Consider the following 18310-nt stretch of genomic DNA (forward strand, 5'->3'; position numbering starts at 1 on the left):
ATAACCCATAGATCTGAAATAAACAAAAACATAGATCCTTCATGTAACTATTAACAGTGACATTTTCAGCTAATTGTGTATATGCAATTTGCAGTTGTCAGTTACGAAGAATGTTCTCAATTTTTTCCCCGCCAACACTAGGCAAGAGTATAGATAGTTATTTAACTTTGTACCAGGCAAGCACTCTGACTCCATGACCAATCAAATTTCCTCCATCTTCCTTTGGAAGCTCATATCAGCTTTTACAAAAATTTATTACCTCACTTGGGACAACTTGCATGTTAATTAAAAGCCCCTGAACCAATAACAGTAGTTCCAATCAGTAAAAGGAAACCAAATGATCCACACAGTATGCATTTAATGCACTACCTAAGAATAGGATCAAACACAGCAAAGTGTAGTTAATAAGAGGAAGACTATGACAAAGAATTAAAAGTAGAGTTAGTTTGACTTTATGCCCCTTAACCTTTACCCTCCTGCAAATTGTGCCATGAGTATTCAACTGCATTACCTAACTAACTTAACCCACTCATTTATCTTAAGTTAATCAAATCATTGCACCAGCGCTCGATTAATATCTAACTTTAACAGTAATATAACTGCTCTTAGATTAACATTCATTAAAGTTGGGATGATTTTCTTCTGAAGACTGTTGATTGTACAAAGTATGAAGTACAACACCCAGCAACTTGAAATTTCAATGAATTCCCTAATTTATTATGTTTAGGTATTCCGAAACTTATTAGCTTCAAAAGTACTTGAATAATTTCCTACAGACTAGTACAATATACAAACTCATACAGCATAATGTACAACTTTACCAACTGCTAATCCCAAAAAAATGCATAATAATTTTCTAAACCAAAAGAAGACATAAATAACCGTATAATTAACTCAAAAAATCCTGCAGTGGACCGGTTTCAACCAATCTCGAACATTAGGCAAGGCGCGGCCGAGCAGCACAAACATGGCATAAGCCATATAAGCTTCAGTAGCTTCTTTATGAAGCTCCAAAACTACAGTCCTCCCCTCGACTCCTCCTCTACTACCACCACCAATTTTTTCCCTAGCAGCCAAAACAACACATTCGTTATCTCCTCCTCCTCCATCATCCAAAGCTCCGTCCTCAGCTTCTCTCCGCTTGGCTTTCACAATCGGTAACTTCTCTCTAGGAGCCGAGGAGGACAAAAACCGGAACTCCAAAACCCTGACTTTACGGGGCCTCAAGAACCGAGCCGAGACAGGCCGCAGGTGCTGAGAGTAGCAGCAGAGTAAGTGAAGTCCCATCGTCATGATATTGAGGGCCAGCGGTTCATTAAATAAGGGGCTTTTGGGTGGGGAAATATGCGACCCTATATTATTTCTGTAAAACAAAATAGTTTGAAATGAACAACCAAAAAAAGTAATTTATTTAAGTCAAAATTTAAAGACAATCCACCTCTGCCTTCATCATTAACATTTAAGCAATTCTTCATGCAACCTCAATTAAATTTATTTCTGCAAGAAAGACTTTTGACTGATCTTTTGTTGAAATAATATGATTTTCCTCTCTAGCACTTTTGACTAATATTAGTTGAAATAGAGTGGTAGCCATGTTGATACAATTTTTTATATACACTCTGAAGTATCTTACTGCATTATTCGCCAGCTTGAAACCTGACAAAAAGAATGCTCAGAAAAATTATTACAAACAAAAGAAAAAATATTTGAAAAATTAATTATTTTCTCTCCATAAAATTGAAAAGTTAAGTAGTTTTAAGGAAAATTGGAAACAAAAAAATGATAGATAACTCAATTGTTGAACTTAGTTTTACGAGTGGACCAAACAGAAATCACATTTTGTATCAGCCAAACCAATTAAATTGTTCAAAACGATAGCTAAATGGAACATGTAAGCTATCAGAACCTATTAATTAGCTATAACAATAAACACAAAGCAAGAACTTTACATTCAACCAGTTGGCTTATACCAAAGTTCAATTGATGAAAAGTTATAGCTCTTCCATTTTTTCCCTTGGTAAGGGCAAGAGCAAGAAGAGATGGTGCTGCTAATGGGACTACCACAGCTTGTACAAGCCTACAGTATCTGAAAGAAATTAAACATCTTTCCTGGTTGTTTCTTCCACAGGATAGATCTTCCCACTTCAACTTAAATGAGCCTGTTCATCATTATAAAAAGCTATCATATAATTGATTAAAGGAGTGGATGAAGCATACCACACCTAAGACATCATAATTATCAATTGCCACTTACAGCAAGCAAATAAATGGAAGTTTCAGCTATTACCCAGTCACGTAATAGGAAAGTTGAACAACTTACAAAAGTTTTGATATCTTGCATGTACCCTTTAGCTATCATTTTCATCAATTGAATTGGTTCAACTGATACAAGATGTAACATCTCTTTGGCCCACTTGTCATTCCTAGCCTTAGTAAAATTTTATTGTTTGAGTACTAAACGAATGGTGGTCTGACAATATTACAAATACAAACATTTAGCTCAAGATTTTGCCTTGCCAGTTTTACAAATAGGTTTTAGGCATTATGCAAATATGGAACTTATTTCTTTCAAATTTGTTTCTATCCTACCCAAATTGCCAACTAATGTTTTCATCAACGGAGAAATTAGAGAGAAAGCAACAAATATTCTACCATTATCAACTTCAACTAAACTCACGAACAAGAAAATTTCAATTAAATGATGGTAATTACCAAAAAAAATTAACAAGGAAACTTCACTGTGCTTTTCTGCTAAAGAAATTCAGTATGACAACAGCGGTGGCGGTGGTGGACTCTGGTTGGCAAATAACAACTCCTCCTTCTTTGACTCCCTTTTTTTTTCTGGCTTTGCTTTTACTTTTGTTTTCTTCTATGTATCTTTGTTGCTTATAATGGGACAGGGTTAGAGAATTTTTTGAAAAAAAAAAAAAATCAATCGACAACGTGGCTGATAATTTAGGGAATTCCTGTGCTCTCTAGTGTCCACAAGCTTACTGTGTCTGAAAGTTAAAAAGAGATAACTGGTCACAAACTCCATCCTACTAACAAACCAAAAAGCCCTCAGAGTTGCTCAAAATTATGCTGCAACCAGTCACAAAATACTATTCATAAGGGAACTGGCACTTTTATTTATTATAAGATAAGATTAAGCAGAAAAACCCTAGCTTTAATTTCAATTTAGACAGCATTCTTGCGCGCCAAGTCTCTTCTGTTTTTCCATGTTTTTGGCTCCCTCTTTTCCCCATTATTCTTAGGGATGGCAACGGGGCGGAGGTCCCATTGGCCAATATTCCCCTCGCCTCCCACCCCCACCCCACCTAGCCCCGCTTCCCGTGGGCAGCCGCAGGGCTAATAAATAATGTCCCGCATCTCCTTCAACAACAGTTCAAAACAATCATAAGCCAAAACAATCAAACTAGATAGGTTCAAGTCTGCTGTCACAAGCCAAAACAATCATGACCCGACACTAGTTCAAGTCTTCAAATATAGATAAAATGAAGAACGCAACAAGCAAAATTTTCGCAATTTAGCGATGAAACTCCAAGAAATTGCTGCGGTTGTTGGCTGCGGTTGCTTGGGAAGCAAAAACTCCAAGAAATTAAACGCTCTAGCGGTCTAAGAGAGAGAGACAGAGAGTTGTGTCGTGTGTGAGTATGTGTGTGAGTGAGTGAGTGTTTGGGGGGTCGTCGACCGATGGCAACGGGCAATTAGGCTCAGTGTTTTGAAAACCGGACCGGACCGGCCGGTTCGACCGGTTGAACCGCGAACCGGCCATGGCTCCGGTCCGGTTCACTGCCAGGTTTGACTTTGTCAAGAAACCGGTCAAAAACCGGTCGGACCGCGAAACCGCTGAACCGGATTTGAACCGGTTATTTCCGGTTTTTGAGTTTTCCTTTTTTTTTTTTTTTTTTTTTTTGCAAAATGTAGTTATCAAGATTCGAACTCAAGACCTTTGTAATAGAAGACCAATGTAGTAACCGTTGCACTATCACATCTTATTAGTTTTTTTTGATAACTTATTTATATAAAACAAACACTCATATTTCTTTTGTTCCATTTTTTTTACAAAATATTATCCTTTCATGACTCTTTCTTTTTAATCTTCAACACACACACACACACACACACACACTCTCTCTCTCTCTCTCTCTATCATCTTTTCTTTTGCCACTCATTTTTTAATCAAATCTCTTTATTTTTAATTTATTGATGTTTTCTTCCATATTTTAATTTTGTTTTTGTCCATTAAATTTAAAAAAGTTAAAAAAGAATTATTTTTCTTTAACCCAATTTATTTAATACCACAACCACTCACTTTTATCTCATTTTTTGTTTCTTATCAAATTTGCATTTCTATTTTCAATTCTCTTGATTTTCTTCGAACTCCAAACTTCCTTTTTTAAATTATAAATTTAAATTCCAAAATGTAAATTAAAATTTAAATTCACAATGTCTAAATTCTCATAGACGTGAATTTTGTATAATTTCAAATATTGTGATATTTTTGGATTATATTTAAGATTTTTTTGGTAGATATAATTGAAATTGAGATGAAATTTGTTTGTTTTAACTTATAATTTAAAAAATTTATTTTTAAAAATCCAAGTTATTCAAAAATAGTAAACTTTTCATCATATAAAGTATTAAATTATCCATTACATGTCTTATTTTGTGCACATATATATTTATATAAATTATTTTTTAAAAAATTCATTGAACCGAGGTTGAACCGGTCCGACCGGTTGAACCTCGACCCTTTCACTTCACCGGTTCGATTAACGGTCCGGTTTTTAAAACATTGATTAGGCTTAGAATGTCTTAACGGCTAGTTTGGGAGTTTAGGTTAGAAAAGAAAAGATGGGAAATTTTAAGCTATGAAAGAAGGCAAATACTTGGATGAACTTGGTCCATTGCCCCATCCATGGACCGTATGATTCCTGAAAAGCCACGTCTTTTTTTAGTTTGTTATGCACATACGTGCTTGCTTCTATTGTCATTCTTTGATTTTCTTCAATAATGCAAAGGAATATTGGATTTATCCTAGTGGTCTAAATGAGTTTAATGACACTAAACACCCTAATATTTAAATTTATTTATTATTTTAACGAATTTAAATGTTTGTTAAAGATTCAGTTGTTCTTTTGTCGAATCGAAATTGAACAAATTTTTTATCGAATTAAAATGTTATCAAACATAAAATAATATTTAATCTTATTTTGATTAGTTTGCGAATCAAATTCAAATGAACTTTTATTAAGTCGGGTTCGATTCAAATATCAAGTAACGTGGTTCATATTTCAATCCTATTTATCTTCGGCAAACTATATCAACAATCCAAGCTTACAAATATCCAGATTTTTAACTTCGAAACACACAACACAAACTCAATCCCTTGTACAAAAATTTCAAGTTTTTCTATCATCAATTCTTCACCAAAATTTAATCCATGCACCTTCTATCTTCGACAAAAGTTCTTCATTTTACTAACAATCGAACACAAGGTGAAAAGAAAAACAGGAGCATAACTATATTGTTTCAATAGAGATAATAAAAAGTAATTTCCCAGTTTTCATAGCAAAAGGAAAACAGAAAAACTAGTATAGTAGTTTTTTTTTTTTTTTTTTTTGAAGATTAACTAGTATAGTAGTTAACAACCCATCAGGTATTGAAATGATGTGGGTACTTAAATACCACAAGTCCATAGGTCGGTCCATAAATCGAGTTCCCCGAGTTTAAAGTTTTGCCTAGCAGATTGGAGAGCCAATATTAAATGTTTGGATTGTTTTTTTATAGTGCCTAGAGTTGATAGGTGTAACAAGAGGGTGTTACTACATATGTTATACTACTTATTACTCCATTCGTCCCATTAAAAGTATCATATTTTTCATTTTGGAATGTTCCAAAACAATTGTCATATTAGAGAAGTCAAAACACCTTTTAATTTTTCTTTCCAATATAGTCATCTTTCTAATCATATACATGTTACTATTTAAATTTTAATTTTAAATTTATGGGGATAAAATTGGAAAGAGAAATACAAATATCACAATCAAATTACTATTCTTAAAAGTTGGATTTTCCAAATATGATTAAATAAATAGAATCGAGGGAGTAATTGAAGTCAAAGAGGGGTGACTCTTATTATCCAAAGTTTAGGGGGTGTTTTTGTAGTTTGGCCAGTCCACAGAGGAAGTAAATGTAATTAATCTGTCTAAATTTTTTTGAAAAATTAATTTAATTTTCTAATTAATCTTTCTAATCTAATTGCAACGGTTCAAGAAATTCAAAAATTCAACTTAGGTGGTAGATAGACACATTAATCGATTCACACTAAAATCTTTGATTTGAGGTTTTTTTTTTTTTTTTTTTGAAAAGCTTGATTTGAGCTTCAAATCCTCCCTTTACACATTAGAAAGTAAAAAAAACCCTAAAGTACAAAAAGCCCATTAATGGAGGACAAAAGCTAGTGATGCATTAGACAAGGTCAGTCCTTAAAATTAAAATCTGCAAGCAAAAGTGACGGATCAACAAACCGTACTCTCGAAAGAATAGTAATAAATTGGCAAAACAGAGAGAACACAACCCTAGATCCCCTCTGCTACCCAGCCGTGCCCATAGATTGCGGAGTAAAGGTACAAGTCATTAGTCAACAACACTCCATCCAATGTTCCATTAATTAAAGCATTAAACGCAAAAGGAGAAACTGACAGATCCTTTTTTAAATTAATTGAGTTATTCCATTCCCAAAATAATTTCCATTGAGACGCTTAAAAAAAATTCCAACAAAAAGAAAAAGAGTAAATTTTGTATATATCGTTAGTATATATATTATTGAATGAATGACATGTGAATAAATTTTAAACTTAAATTTTACATTTGCGTCATATATTTAATAATAATAGTATATATAAGATCAGTCCACCAAAAAATCATCCAAAATTGTCAGCTTAATCTTCCTCTCAAATTACACTAGGCATGACCAAGCTGCACAAAGTATAACAACTCTCTACTATATTTTTTCCACATAGGTTAGTGTTATTCAACCTTACATTTCATTTATTAAAAAATACTCACTAATCAAGTAGTATTAATCATCATACAAAACTTGACTAATACCACTCGTAATAAAAAAAATAAAATCCTAAAAGGTATTCTTTTACCAAAATTATTAAGAATTACAAAAAGATCCTTAATCCCAAATTCCAACCTTGTACATTTCATTTATTGAAAAACACTCACTAATCAAGTGGTATTAATTATCATTATAAAACTTGACTAATACTACTTGCAATAAAAAAAAATAAAACCCAAAAAGATATTTCTTTTACCAAAATTATTAAGAATTACAAAAAGATTCTTAATCCCAAATTACAACCCTTTTCAACCCTACTACTTAGTAGTAGAATCACACCACAACACACAGTCACACACTACCCAAAATCACTCCAAAACCCCTGCTTCTTCCCGCTCTCTTCTCTGCTCTCTCCAAACCAACCCCCCAGCCCAGGCACCCAAAACACAACAAACACGCAAGCACCCCAAGAACAGTGGAAACCACTGTATTTACACGCACAACACACACTAAAACTACATATTTTACAGGGAAGAAAAAAAAATAGTGGGTTTGTGAGATATGCAACAGAGGGATGCAGAAAATCTTGAGGAGCCCTTGTTTAGGTATTATTGGAAGCCCCCCAATTTCATCCCTTCATAATTCTCCTTTTTATATAGGGTTTTACAAAAACCCTTTTCTCAAAAACATCCCAGTTCGAAAAATTACGCTAATGCCCTCTACAGCCACCGGTTTCCACCTCCGCGGCGCCACCAGTACTAGGGCTCTCAGCCACCCAGCCGCCGCTGCTGGTAGAAGTAAAGCCCCTCTTCTGCCTTCCACGGCTAGAACCCTGAATGTTCCCCTGTTGGGTAATGGGTGTGGGCTTTGTAAATGTGCGGTTGAGGGTGGTGGGGGAAGTGTTGGGCTGGTGAGGGCTTGGGTGGTGTTAAGGGAGAATTCGAGATGTGGGAACCGGAAGGCGTGGTTTGGGGCGGTGGCTGTGGCGGAGAAGGATGGGGGTGCTGTGGTGGAGAGTGCTGAAAAGGGTTTGGAGGCACCGGCGGAGGCTGCTGCTCAGGTGAGGGTTCAGAGGAAGCAGAGGACGGCTGCTGGTGGAGGAAGTGGGGGTGGTGGTGGGCTGCCGTCGCCAGGGAGTCCCGATTTGTTGAGTATTCCGGGGGTTGGACCGAGGAATTTGAGGAAGCTGGTGGAGAAGGGTTTTGATGGTGTTGCTAAGCTTAAGCAGCTGTATAGAGATAAGGTTTTTTCTTTTTTAATAAAATGCTTTTACATCTGCCTTTTTTAATTTGCTTTGTCCTATCGTCTGGAATGTGGTGTTAGTAGCTGTATAGAAACCATAATTAGTGTTGTTTCTTTTGTTCACGTCTTATTCATGAGCAATTTTTAAATGCTTATGCAATCATTTATATTGACTTGTGAATGAAAAGGAGGAAAATGGAAGAACTGGATATATCGGAGAAATGTTTTAAGGAGGCAGTAATTGAAGGAAAGTTATTAATTATTAGGCATGTTATTAATATTTGTTTTCTGGGGGCTTGCTCGAAACAGTGGTTCTGTTCATGTTGGTTGTACTTTTGTCTGGAAACCTGAGCATATAAGTGTTACAGAAACTCTATGTAGTGTTTTCTTTAATGACAGTGGATGAAGTTTATAATTGCATACAGAAACACCATTTTATGTTGATTACATGAATGAAAGGGAATAAAATGGAGGGACATTTTATCAAAAAGAAACAGTTTAAGTAAATTATGGGTTGTATTTGAGGGAAGTTAAGGAAACTTTTATTCTGCTTAGAGTGTAGGATGTCAATTCTGTCTTTAACTTGATTTTGATTGTCATACAGTTTTGTGGGAAATCCAGTCAAACAATGGTTGAGTACTTACAAAGTTCAGTGGGGATCATCCATAGAAACCATGCTGAAAGCATAACCACATACATTAAGGAGAGTGTGGATGAAGAGTTGAAGGATGATGACACTGAAGTTAAGCTAGCCCCAAAAAAGCGTTTAACATTTTGTGTTGAAGGGAATATTAGTGTTGGGAAGACAACGTTCCTGCATAGAATAGCTCATGAAACGCTTGAGCTCAGGGACCTTGTGGAGATTGTTCCTGAACCCATTGATAAGTGGCAGAATGTTGGGCCAGATCACTTCAATATATTGGACGCATTTTATGCTGAGCCACACAGGTATGCCTATACTTTCCAGAACTACGTGTTTGTCACGAGAGTTATGCAGGAGAGAGAATCTTCTGGTGGTATCAAGCCTCTCAGATTGATGGAAAGAAGTGTTTTCAGTGATAGAATGGTGGGTATTCTCTTCTTAAGTATTTCATGTTTTGTTAGTGTTTAAGCTTGTTAACTATAAGCTTCTACTTGCATATTTTAATTGGTATTGTGGACACTGGATTTGAAAGGATATGAACCTTAATGAGGTTTAACAAGTTTTATTCATGCTCTTGGTTTAGGTGTTTGTCAGAGCTGTTCATGAAGCAAAATGGATGAATGAGATGGAAATTAGCATTTATGACTCATGGTTTGATCCTGTTGTTTCTTGTTTGCCTGGGCTTATCCCCGATGGGTTCATCTACCTTAGGGCAAGCCCTGATACTTGCCACAAAAGAATGTTGTTACGTAAAAGAGAAGAGGAAGGTGGGGTCTCTCTAGATTACTTGCGTGACTTGCATGAAAAGCACGAGAGTTGGCTTTTCCCATTCCAAAGTGGAAATCATGGTGTGCTTTCTGTTAGTGAGATTCCCCAGCGGTTTGACTCTTCTCTACCTCCAGATATTAGAGACCGTGTGTTTCATTTGGAAGGTGATCATATGCACTCAAGCATTCAGAAGGTAACTTTCTTCAGACTTAATTCTTTTCGATAAATATGATGTTTGCACTTCTTACTTGGATCTGTTGGCAATGAACAGATTCCAGCTCTGGTCCTTGATTGTGAGCCAAACATTGATTTTAGCAAAGATGTCGAAGCAAAGAGGCAGTATGTTCCGTGTTCCCTCTCTGTTTAGTAATTATTTTGGGCTGTTTATTTGCTGTTGACAATCACTATCTGCCAGAATGTGTTGATATTCACTAAGAAATGCTTAGTCTTGAAATACAGTTTGTACTGGCCATTTTATGTGTTGATTTTATCTGAAGTCTATGGTTTGTGCTTAGCAGACTTTTCTGGTTTTCACCATGAGGACAACTGGTTTGACACTGATGCTAGAGAAAGAAAAATGAATCTTACAAGTTTGAGTGTTTCTTGCCTTTTTTGTTATTTGGGGTCTTAGTTTTGGAATTTTCCATTTTTGTGGTTTCGTTTTTGATACTTCCTCTTGCTCTGGTAGTTTCTAATATTTCTTGTTCTTGCTTCTTAATAGATGCAATTGATGCTTTTATCCTTTATTTCCCTTTTTGTGCTTTAGCGTGCATCTTATATTTCCTTATTTCCTGGTTGTGTGATCATTCAATCTCATCTGCCTTATGTGATCTATGCTGTACACAGCTACGCACGTCAAGTTGCAGAGTTCTTTGAATTTGTGAAGAAAGGGAAAGAAGATTCACCCGTCAGTGAAGATGCATCAAAGGGTAATCAGCCACAGGTATTGCTGCCTCATCAAAGAGGATTATGGGTACCAGATGGAAAGTATTTCCCTGAGTCACCACTGAAGTCCTTGGATTTCAGAAAAGCAATGCCATTAACGTCTCCATAGTGAACTTGTTTGACCTTGGTGATTTTAGTAGGGTTTCTGTCTCTCAACCGTCTCAAAGACTGTATGTAGTTCCTGTGCTTGTAAAAAGATGAATTAACCCCTAAAACTTCAGCAGTTAGAGTTTGTAGAGCTAGTTGGAGGCTAGTGGATGCTTGTAGTATGCTTTTAATGTAGATTCATTTCTTGTGAAGGTGAAAATGTTCTTGAATTATTGCTTTTTATGTATGAGAATGAGAGACGGTCTTAATGTCATTTCCAGTCACCTGCATTTCTGCATCTGAATTATTGCTTTTTACGGACGAATTGGCTTTTTAAAAGCCTTAATATCTGCATCTGGATCTACTCAAAATCTCGATATACTTTCCACCCCAAATCCAGTGACCTAAATCGGTACAAGGGGCTGGGACAAATGGCAACCGTCCCTTGTGGTTGGAGGTTATGATATAGCTATGAACACAAATTTGAAATGTACGAGGTAAATCTGGATTGACATATGTGTCGGTCGGTGTGAAGCCTGCGCGGGTTGTTACATCCCTGTTATGAAAATTTGGAAGTTGTATGTGATGAATTAGAACTCACACGCTAGTGGGGCTGTTACATCTTTGATGTGGAATTATAGTTGTATATGAAGAATTGAACCTTGATAGAAACGTCGCGTACGGATTAGGGGCAGGAACGGTCAAGCGGTCTCCTCACAAGTCCTAACGAAAGGCGAGGAATGATCCACGTCAGGAACCTTCAGCAAGCCAAAAAACGATGCCGTTTGATTTAGTGCGAAGAAAAAAAAAATAGAAGAAGTGACATTCCGTGACGGACTGTCAGCACCGATCATTAGCAAAGTCCTCCGCAAAATGAAAGGTTGAAAATGAAAAGAGCCAATTACACTTCCTTGAAAACAAAGCAGTTGTCGAAATTCACATTTGCCAAAAAATAGGGCAAGATACGAGAGGAGAAAATAACAGAGAAAAATAGGAGATTGGCAACATACATGCGACATTGCGAAAAGCTGTGGAATTGCAGCATTGTTGAAGGAAAATCACAACAAGGAGAGGCAAGAAGTGGTGGCAGAAGAACCAATTTTTTGTGATTAGAGTTTATTAAAAGAAAAGGAAAGGTGAACCCAAGTTACAAAATGGAAGATCGTGGGATCCGGAGGAGTGAACGACCACAAAGTAGTCAGGTAAAACATGAAGAAGCCTAGGGTGATATAGTAATGTGCGTAATTTGACAAAAAAGTGAAAGGACTTTACTTGTGGATGTTTTTGGTGTATACTATGATGATTGCATAGAGGAATGCTACGTGAACACGATTTTATATATAGTAATTGATAAGTGCAGCGTGAGAGGAGTATTATGTGTTAGTTTTTGAGCGTCGAAACAGGAGAGTGGAAAAGGAGGGGGGAATCTTGCGGCACAACTGCTTGAGAAAATGTGTGCATGGGTTTGGAAAAAATGGGTGTATATTATAATTACTATGTGCTAAGTAAATCGTACAACGTGTTGGGGGTATTATACACTGCGAAACCAAATAGTCAGAAGATCATTCAGTGAAGAACGGCTCACGCAGCACGTTCGATGGGTATTATGTTATGTGAATAAAAAGGGATATGGAGAAAAAATGTTACGGTGTTTTAAAGTGTAAAACATTAACATAACAAAGTCAAAACATGGTGTATATAGTACATAGTATAAGGAAAAAGACTAGAAAATAACAAAAGCTAGGGACAAAGGGTGAAGGACATTAGCAGTGCCTATATTGCTCAATTACAAAGCTAAATTGGACTAGACATTATAACAAAAACGATATATCAAACTGTTACAATATCTCTGACGGAGTTATGTTTGAAAAAAATAGAAAATTTGGGGTGCATTCATTCGGTAGGGACAGTAGCAGGTGGCCCCTGATTAGTCAAAAGGTGGACGTTCGAATAATACAAAATAATATGTTATTATAGTAAACATACGTTAACCACATAATATGTATGCTTTGGGAGTGTTGGGGTCCCCACAATTACAATAAGTAGAAAAATAGTTGCACGATAGTGAGCATATGTTAACCGAGTATATCCCATATTACCCATCCCACCTGCCTCCTTTCCCATAAACTCATGGCTCTATTTCAGTGAAAACCCGGCATCCTCGCTTATTTCAGATTGGAATTTTTGAGCCTCACTCATTTTTCTTTGTGATGGCATCATGTGTGAACATTCAGCAATGTGCAACTCATGATTATACTTTATGATAAGGTCGTGCACACGATACTTCATTGTCCCTCTATACAACATGATAATCATTTTAACTCCACACCCTATTTTTGTCGGTGCCCGTGTCCCCTTTGGCATCACGCCACCTTCGTACTTGCGTTTTACACCTTTCTTGCAGCAACTATATCTCCTAGACGCGGTCACACAATTTTTGTCTTTATTTAGATAGTCTTTGCGTACGCTAAAATCCATTTTAAAGGCTTATTTGTTGTAAAATTTGTGCGCATCCTCTTTACTGTTGAACTTCATTCCTAACTTAGGGGTCCCATCACCTGCCAATTTACTACAATCCATTACTTCTGCACCTACCAATTATGCATCAAACACACTGAATTTGCAACAGTTCATGAATAATATGTACATAAGCGACAACATAAATGAATATTACCGTTCACAATATGTGTTAAGTTATAGACATTACTCATATACCAAATCCCATTATTACGCATATCAATATGATTAATGATTTACGTCACTTTACTTTTTCGTTACGACATAGACATTATCTATGTACAAATACAACTCTATGTACAATAATTTATACGGACTATAATGTGTTGGTCACACGATGTAAGTATATTTTAATGGTATGTACATTCACTCTGGTGATTATATTTAGATTCTAGGTACTTTATTTCATTGGACCTTATATCATTCGTTAGTATCCACCACCTGACAACTCCGCATTTTGTACTGTTTCTACATTTTGAGGGCCAAATCAGTATTTTCCACTCCTTATAATATATTTTTTACATCATGTAATTTACTTACAATACCAGGTACACATATTTATTATTTAGATATATGTCTTTTCCTTTATCTCACCTCTTTTAAATCTACACCTCCATTTTACATACACTGCATGGTTAGGAGAGGGGCAAACTAAGATTGCGTGATGAACATGGACCAACTAGTGGATGCGCAATAATTCACATCAATTGTAATGCGATGCCTATAACCTCTAACTTATTTACAATAGAATATACATTCATTCACTTATTAAATGTGATTTTGTTTCTCTCATCTTTCCCTAATTCCGCTCGACGCTTTACTTGAATACATACCCTTGGATCTTTGAATAACTACTATCCCATTATAGTCCATCACTGAAAAGCTGAATGCTCACACACACACACACACACACACATACGGTACAACTTCACTATTCTTCTATCATCTTCATATTATGTCTTTTAATGACTCTAATTTCATTCTTCATTTTACAAATGTGCATTGGGTGACAAATGATTGGCCACAGTTGCTGATATGGTTCAGTCACGTTATCTTGGTCTGTTAATACGCTTTATGTTTCACCGAACTCGGAGAGCATAGTTGCTTCTGCTATTAAGTTGCACGACAAATCTGGCAACGTGAGATGATGAATTTCCTCTGTTTGCTTCTACCTTACCACCTGCCTTGCACGCATTTAAAATGGATACTCAGTTTCAAAATGCATACAACACTCTCATACCTAGTTTTAAAATGCATACAACACTCTCACTGCACTGTTTGCTTTCTTCCTTATTCACGTAACACCATACCCCAACTCTCTCCACCCAGTTTCCTGTCAATTGCTACCTTCAACAGGAAGCCTACTCTCTTCTCTCAGTTTTGTTTTGTACGGCTAATTCAAATTCTCTTCCCTCAGTTTTGTTTTGTACGGCTACTTCAGATTTTCAACTTGATTTTCAAATTTTCAATTCTTCCGTTTGTTCTAAACGGATCCCATTAGGGCTAAACATTTTTTTTTGAAACGGCGTTGTTTTTTGCCCCTGCTTAAGGCTTCCTGACGTGGATCATTTCTCGCCTGACGTTTGTGCTTGAGAGGTCCCGTACGTACCGTTCTGAAATAATTGCACTTGGAACTGTTCCTGCCCCTAATGCACTGGCTTAAATGCATGATGTGCGACCTGTTATTGGTCTTAAAGAAAATTGTATGCATTTTTTTTTAATATAAGTGAAAGGTTTCGAATTCGGTACCTCTCACTTGTACTCTTTCTCTCCAATCCATTCTTCTCCCAAATCATATGCGTTAATCAAATTAGATGTTACAACTTGTATAATAAATTGTATATTGAATATCTTGTATTATAATGAATTGTAGTCCAACGGTTGGTAGAGGTTCTCCACATGAATATCTTTATTAATTAATTATTATTATTATTATTATTTTTTGCTTTTTGGTCGTGAACTTAATTAAATGTACATCAAACAACAACCACAAGTATTCAATGGATGTACTAACGGGTCTTTTTGTCCGAAGGTACTAACACGCATCCGAACAAATGCTCTTGACTGGATTTGATTTTCAGAAGCAGAACAACTATCTATTCTTGTTTTTATGCGTTTTTGTTTTAAAAAAAAATTAATTTTCGACGTCCATGATCAAGTCAGATTAGCCGTAGCCCGATGAATTAACGGTTGAGGATTCGTTATATTACTATAGAAGGTAACTAAATGAGGATTTTTATTGGACACCGAAGATGTCTTAAAAGTATTATCCCAAGCCAATAATTGACTCTTACCAATGCAATTGTTTTGCCTCTTATCTTGGATCTTCAAGTGCTATCATTGGTAACAGAGTTCAGCAATTACTCTTAAGAGCTAAAAATCCTTTATTTCCGCGTTTAGAGCTTAAATGCTGTCATTTGTAATTGTTGAGTTGCAAGCTTGCTAATTTCATGATAAAGTGGATTTTTAGTCTAAAACCCTTTATCACCCTTCACATCTTCACATACTGCCATCTGAAGACGAGTTTTAACACTTATGTATAAATGATAAAAGTGAATTGAGATTGTTAGTACCTAAACACGCATAGCAAAAGCATATATGAAACATATAAAAATATGTAGGAGAAGAGAAATTTATTATAATAAAATGAATAATAATCACATCCGACTCTCATATTGGGATAGGCATAAATTCTAGACATAATTACCTTTACAAACACCAAGACTCTCACTAATTTTTCATAATTATCGTCTCACTCTTCTCAATTGAAAACAATAACTAAACACCTTCCATACTGCACATGGTACTTAGTAGGAAATTACTGTATACTAAGACAAAAAATTACCAAATAATTATTCTATATCTTAAACAATTAAACTACCAAAATTTGACTGTACTTCTAATTTAGAAATTAAAAACAGCTACTACCAAGAAGTTTGGTTTAATTATGTTACAGAGATTGTTTAAGATTTCACCAACTCCCCCCCCCCCCCGGGCCTATGTTCTTTGCTATGATGCCATTGCAATCACAGTTGGAAGATAAATTCTTCAATCTTACATAGAAAGTCACTCGTGTTAGTTTATTTTCAAACATTCTTTAGAACAATCATTTAAGCAACTTTAATCACATAATAACTAATCCTCCATTTAATCATTTAATAACCCCCCACCCCATCTTCTATCTCTCTCTCTCTCTCTCTTCTAACTTTTTGTGCTTTACAAGAACATGTGTTGCATTTTCATGTTGGTCTGACCTCATATTTCACTTATTAGTTTATTACAGATTACAACGCATCAAAGAGGCTACCACCAAAAAAATTTTTAAAAAAAAGGGACAAAAAGAGTGACAACTGAAAATTAATGGCTAGATTCAGATTTCACAAGGAATGACAATGAAACAAGTGACTCAATCAAATGTTCTATTCGAGTTTGAGCCAAACTCGAACTGTTTGAATCATAGTTATTAAATATGGCATGAATTAGTGATTCAACTGTGTAACTAACTAATGATCCGGTCACTTAGTTTGGGTCAGAAGTCTAATCGGAAAAGAAGCAGACTTGTTGATTGGTCAATAACTCGTTGCCTGAACTAGGTTAAATCGGGAATGCAATGGATTTTTGAACAACCGGCAGGCTCTTTAGATTTTGTAAGAAAAATATTAGTGGAGTGCTGATAACAAGATTAGAATACAAAACCTGTGCATGTTTTATTAGTGCAGGAAAAGTTTTAATGGAGTGTCAGTTAAATCTCTCATTTGTTTTTTTAATGTCTATAGTGTATTCTTGTATTAAAAATTAAGAGAAATTATATTTGAATATATCTTAATGGCCGACCGATTCAATCACCCACCTACTGGTTAGACGAATAACCAATTGACCCGCCACTTCACACTTTCTAGAGTCGATTTTGAACTTTAATAGGTTCAGTTCGAAAGCTTATATATCCAAAATCTTGTTCAAAAACTCAAATTCTGACTGGAGCTTGACCTTGATTTAAGCTTTCTTTCCTTTCTCAAGTTAGCACGAGCTCAAGTTCCTCCAAGTTTATTTGAGTCACTTTCGAGCGCATGAATATGTAATTGGTTGATCTCCAACTAGAGCTCGAGCTCAGGTAAGTATGTTTGTGTTTGAACTGAAATATACTAATATCGAAACTCGTTGAACTCATTGCCACTCCTATATTTCATTGAGTTTATTTTGATTGCTTCATAGAGAGAGAGAGAGAGAGAGAGAGAGAGAGAGAGAGGAGAAAATAAAAAATGAAAAACAAAGAAGTGTCATAAGTAAAAATAGATTCTCTAGTGTTTGTATACAGGACCAACTATGAGCGTCAAGCAATCTTAACATACACAGTGCGCTTAGGCAAATAACTAGTAATCATATACGTAAATTATTATCGACCATGTGATCTAAATTTTGTGTAACTAACAAATTTCAACAACCAAAAGCGGGGAAAAATTATCAGTAAAAGAATTTGAAAAATGAGCCAAAACATATCTCCATATTTAGCATGTCTTACCTCTGTATCGATTTAACCAAGGTCTTGAAGTTGCGGAAATATTGATAAAGTAACAATAAAATTAAGAAACTAGCAAATCTCTAAAAAAAATGAGCGAAAACCTTTCAGTTAAAATTTGATAAATTACATAAAATGAAGAAAAATTTCAGGAAAAGATATTACATAATCTCAGTTAATTCGTCTTCAGATAAAATATCAATCACACGAGAAGAAACTATCATATATTCACGTAGTATAGTAGTATAACTAGCAATCATTACCAGTTTCGTGGATAACAACGTATGGAAAACTATTCATCCTTGCTTAAATCTGTAAATTTAAAATACAGCTCACAAGTTGGCCTTTTCATTTATGTTTTTCTGTGCAAACTAAATTTAACAACAAAAATTTTATGAATAAAGTGGTGCCACCACAGTGCTTGTCAGATTTGGCATTCCAAATGCAAAATGAAATTGCGCACAACTATGCTACAACCACTTGGGTCTTGTCTTCGATTGCTTTAAATTTTATAAAATCT

At 35.6% G+C, this 18310-nt stretch overlaps 1 protein-coding gene and 1 pseudogene across 1 annotated transcript; one reads left to right on the forward strand and one right to left on the reverse strand.

Annotated features, from left to right (window-relative positions):
* LOC113713920 (DNA gyrase subunit A, chloroplastic/mitochondrial-like) overlaps positions 1-1287 on the reverse strand; it is a 113971-nt pseudogene extending 112684 nt beyond the window's left edge.
* Positions 1288-7425: 6138 nt separating this feature from the next.
* On the forward strand, positions 7426-11031 carry LOC113714928 (uncharacterized). Its single transcript, XM_027239075.2, has 5 exons — positions 7426-8315; positions 8919-9380; positions 9541-9918; positions 9997-10064; positions 10572-11031. The coding sequence occupies exons 1-5, from the start codon at positions 7647-7649 to the stop codon at positions 10777-10779; spliced, it is 1785 nt and encodes a 594-aa protein (XP_027094876.1). The 5' UTR covers positions 7426-7646; the 3' UTR covers positions 10780-11031.
* The last annotated feature ends 7279 nt before the right edge of the window (positions 11032-18310 follow it).

The sequence above is a fragment of the Coffea arabica genome, chromosome 10c, assembly GCF_036785885.1.
Source record: "Coffea arabica cultivar ET-39 chromosome 10c, Coffea Arabica ET-39 HiFi, whole genome shotgun sequence".
Classification (NCBI taxonomy): domain Eukaryota; kingdom Viridiplantae; phylum Streptophyta; class Magnoliopsida; order Gentianales; family Rubiaceae; genus Coffea; species Coffea arabica.

Coding starts and splice junctions, on each gene's coding strand:
- LOC113714928 (XM_027239075.2), top strand. CDS start 7,647: ATGCAGAAAATCTTGAGGAGCCCTTGTTTAGGTATTATTGGAAGCCCC. Junction 8,316..8,918: donor AGCAGCTGTATAGAGATAAG/GTTTTTTCTTTT, acceptor ATTGTCATACAG/TTTTGTGGGAAATCCAGTCA. Junction 10,065..10,571: donor GATGTCGAAGCAAAGAGGCA/GTATGTTCCGTG, acceptor TGCTGTACACAG/CTACGCACGTCAAGTTGCAG.